Consider the following 3411-nt stretch of genomic DNA (forward strand, 5'->3'; position numbering starts at 1 on the left):
CAAGACATACAATACTGCCTATCTTTGCTAGAGGAACTGGAGAAGAAAGACAATATCTCTTTAACTCCCATGCCTTTCCTCTTTATAAGTCAGCAGTTAATATACTGAGCAGAGACAAGTATCAAGAGAACAGAGTATCAAAAGTCAGCCAACTATCAGCAGCCCCAAGTAAATTTTAAAAATGTATTACCAAGTCACATCATTGTTACATTTGTTTTGTGGCTCTAGGTGTTTAAGGAATGAAAGTGGCAGCTCCACCTACCAACAGTTTAGATCTTTGTGAAGGAGAATTAGAGAGCAATACAACCTCCAACAGCCATAAATGCAGTCAATGCTACTGAGATTTCACTACTTCATATGCCTATTTTCAATCAATAATTGAAATTGCACTTGTGAAAGAAATGGGCAGTCGATTTTTATGAAGTGATATTTAATGATTTTTCACATACAAAATTGAGGGAAGACAAATCTCATTTTTGTATCAATACTGAACATGTCAAAATAGCTAAAATTAAATGTTAAAAAACTGCAAAGGGGAAGAAAAATAAAAACTGCTCAGTTCCATTTTATGTAATATTATAACCTGAAATACCATCGCATGCAAGTGTCAGTGACCTTCAGTGAATTAAACAAAACAACAAAAAACAAAAGCAAACAAACAAACCACATACACACACACACGCACACACACACACGCAATGAGGTCTAGTGCAAGATGCATTATTTTTAAACCCAGTTTAGCCGTGATATCCTGGTAGTAAATTCACATTTGGGAGGAAAAAAAACAAAAGAATACATAAATAAAAAGCCTTCACATTTTTTCGTGTTCCTAATTAATAAAATTATCATACCAAGTACCAATGTAATTTCCCAATAGTTTTGTATTTAGCGGCTAAAGAGATTCTTAAAGACAGCATTGCAAGGTTTGTTGTTCATTATTGCTCAATGAGTCCATACCAGATGTTCCGGTGAAGTAAAACAGCTGCAATTGCTTTCAGCCAACCCTACAAACCCTTGCTACCCTTATCAATCCAGACGGATTTTTCCTTTTGAAGCATCAGCCCCAGCAATAATGAGCATGGATCCGATTAGGTCCCCATATGACCCTTGAGTGACTGATTTTTACTTCTAATGATGATGCACTGGAAGACAGAATCCACCTAATGTCCCAAACTCAGTTGGCTCTGCAGGGTCAACAGATCAAAAATAAAACAAAACAAACGAAATCAGCAAAGCGTATTTGCCATTTGAATGAGTAGGTACACTCCTGAATACACAAAGAAATGTATGTCCTGAGGAAGGTCATGGCATATTGTGGTTTCAGAATAGAACTGAATTTCAAGTTAGTTCACAGTTGCTCTATGGAAGCCTCCATTGATCAGTTTTGGTTGATTTGTGGTTTTTAAAAAATCAAGCAAACTAGGAGGAGTGATGGTGATGTTCTTACAACCCAAACTCATTTAGTAAGTTTAGAAGTCAATTTCAATCAATTAATTTTGAGACAATATCTTAACAGAAGGAATAAAAAAAAGAAAACCCGTCATCAATTCCACAGATTTAAGCTGCACTGCAAGTTTGGCTCTCTTCTTCAGAAAGGACATTCTAACCATTGCTATTACAGAGACAGTATGTTAACCTGTGCATGCACATTCAACATGACTGAGCTTGCATCCAGGCAGAACTGAAATATCAGTGAAACATGGCAATCTTTAATTCAAATTAATGCAGAATTTGATCCATTTGATCCCCACTTAAGAGAAAATAATGACACTATACTTTACTATATTACTCATCCGAATGCCTGAAAAAGTTAATTTTTCATAGCACCTCACTATAATCAACAGAATGCTAAATTCACATTTATTTGAAACAGAGAAGGGTACAAGCACTCATCATGCTAGTAGTCAGGTCAACCACAAGATAATTGTGACAGACTTCTTACAGTTCTTGAGTTATGGCAAAATTGGTGTTCATATTGCTGTCATGTACAGCACTGGATAATTGAAGTTCAGCACACTGTCAAGCTTGACCTGATAACTGCTATGATACCAGGTTATTTTAAAAAGTTAATAATTTAAGATCTCTTGTTCATTTATAAATAATCTATAAATATTAACTTGTACCCATTTTAAAATAAAAAAAATATGAACCCTCTAGCTCTGTTCTATAATAAGGTACAGAGATCTTTGTTAGAATGTCTGAAATTTCTACTTTTATCAGGGTATATTCAATCATACTGAACGATCGGAAGAATGTTTCACATCAGCAATTAAATGACCCCAAGTGAGATCAGAAATACTTTCTTCATCATTTTTCTTCACAGCATCCAAGTTCCCCTGAGCTACATGAAAAAGTTTATGACAACTGGCCGCAATCTGTAATGACAATCTTTTTGTTGGTCTTTCCACTCTTGGTGCCAAAACCCTCAATTTTCTTTACAATTTCCATTCCTTCCTTTACATAGCCAAAAACAACGTGTTTTCCATCTAGCCTGTAACAGAAAAAAAATGCATATGTAATAAAAATCTATATGGAAAACTAAATCCACCCTGAAGTAAAGCAGGGATTATCACACCTTTAAATGGGTTGCTCAAACTTCTCAGCAACACTGTTTACTGAAAAAAGGCAATACAATAAAGCAGGGATGTCAAAAAATGACCTGCTGCCCCAGGGAACCCCATCATCTGGCTCCCCAATGCTACCTGAGGGTCTCAGAGCAAACCACGGGCACCATGCGAGATGCAGATGGCCCTGCATGCCCAACACAGTATCTGTTTCAGGTCACATCCTGGACTGGCTGCATGAAGCTCCAGAGCCATTTGACACAGCCCTGGCAACAGCTAAAAGCAGGACTGGGCTGCAGGCAGCACCCACTCTGGGTGCTTCATGACATGCTGGAATGTGGGGCCAGTATGTGGACTAGTTCTGCACCACTCATGTGGCCAAATGAATTTGACACCCATGCAATAAAGCATTAGCCCTGGATCTTAACATTCCCTTGTCTGATAAACAAAGGTGGCATGATAATGACCTTATTATGACCTTAATTTGAAATGTGCAAAACTGGATGCTACAAAATAAGAGGTAAAAGGTAATAGAAATTAAGTGGAATATAGACAAGAAAGGTTGTTTTTTTTTAAACATGGCAAAAAAAACCCTCAAAACAAACAAAATACAAAAAAAAGGTGTTGATATAATTGAGGCAACACCTACGCAAAATGTATTCCAAATAGCAGAAGCATTATACCAACAACAAGATGGTAAAGTAAGAGGGGGAAAGCTAGGGCTGGAGAGTCTGACTCCAGGAAAAAAAAAAGTCAAAACTCCCTTGTGAGTACATGGCATTTGGATTGGATGGATCAAGGCAGCACGGCATCTAGTGGGGGGGAAAAAAAAAAAAAAAAAAAAAAA

General features: G+C 37.0%; 1 protein-coding gene across 1 annotated transcript in view; it reads right to left on the minus strand.

Moving 5' to 3' along the window:
• Nucleotides 1-824: 824 nt before the first annotated feature.
• The window catches only part of PPIF (peptidylprolyl isomerase F), an 11142-nt gene continuing 8555 nt past the window's right edge, over nucleotides 825-3411 (minus strand). Inside the window, exon 5 of the mRNA XM_019502339.1 lies at nucleotides 825-2491. Coding sequence (XP_019357884.1) covers nucleotides 2356-2491 — 136 coding nt within the window. The 3' untranslated portion in view covers nucleotides 825-2355. The remainder of the gene's footprint in view (nucleotides 2492-3411) is intronic.

This window comes from Gavialis gangeticus, unplaced genomic scaffold (genome assembly GCF_001723915.1).
Source record: "Gavialis gangeticus isolate Ggan-Ray unplaced genomic scaffold, GavGan_comp1, whole genome shotgun sequence".
In the NCBI taxonomy this organism is placed as follows: domain Eukaryota; kingdom Metazoa; phylum Chordata; order Crocodylia; family Gavialidae; genus Gavialis; species Gavialis gangeticus.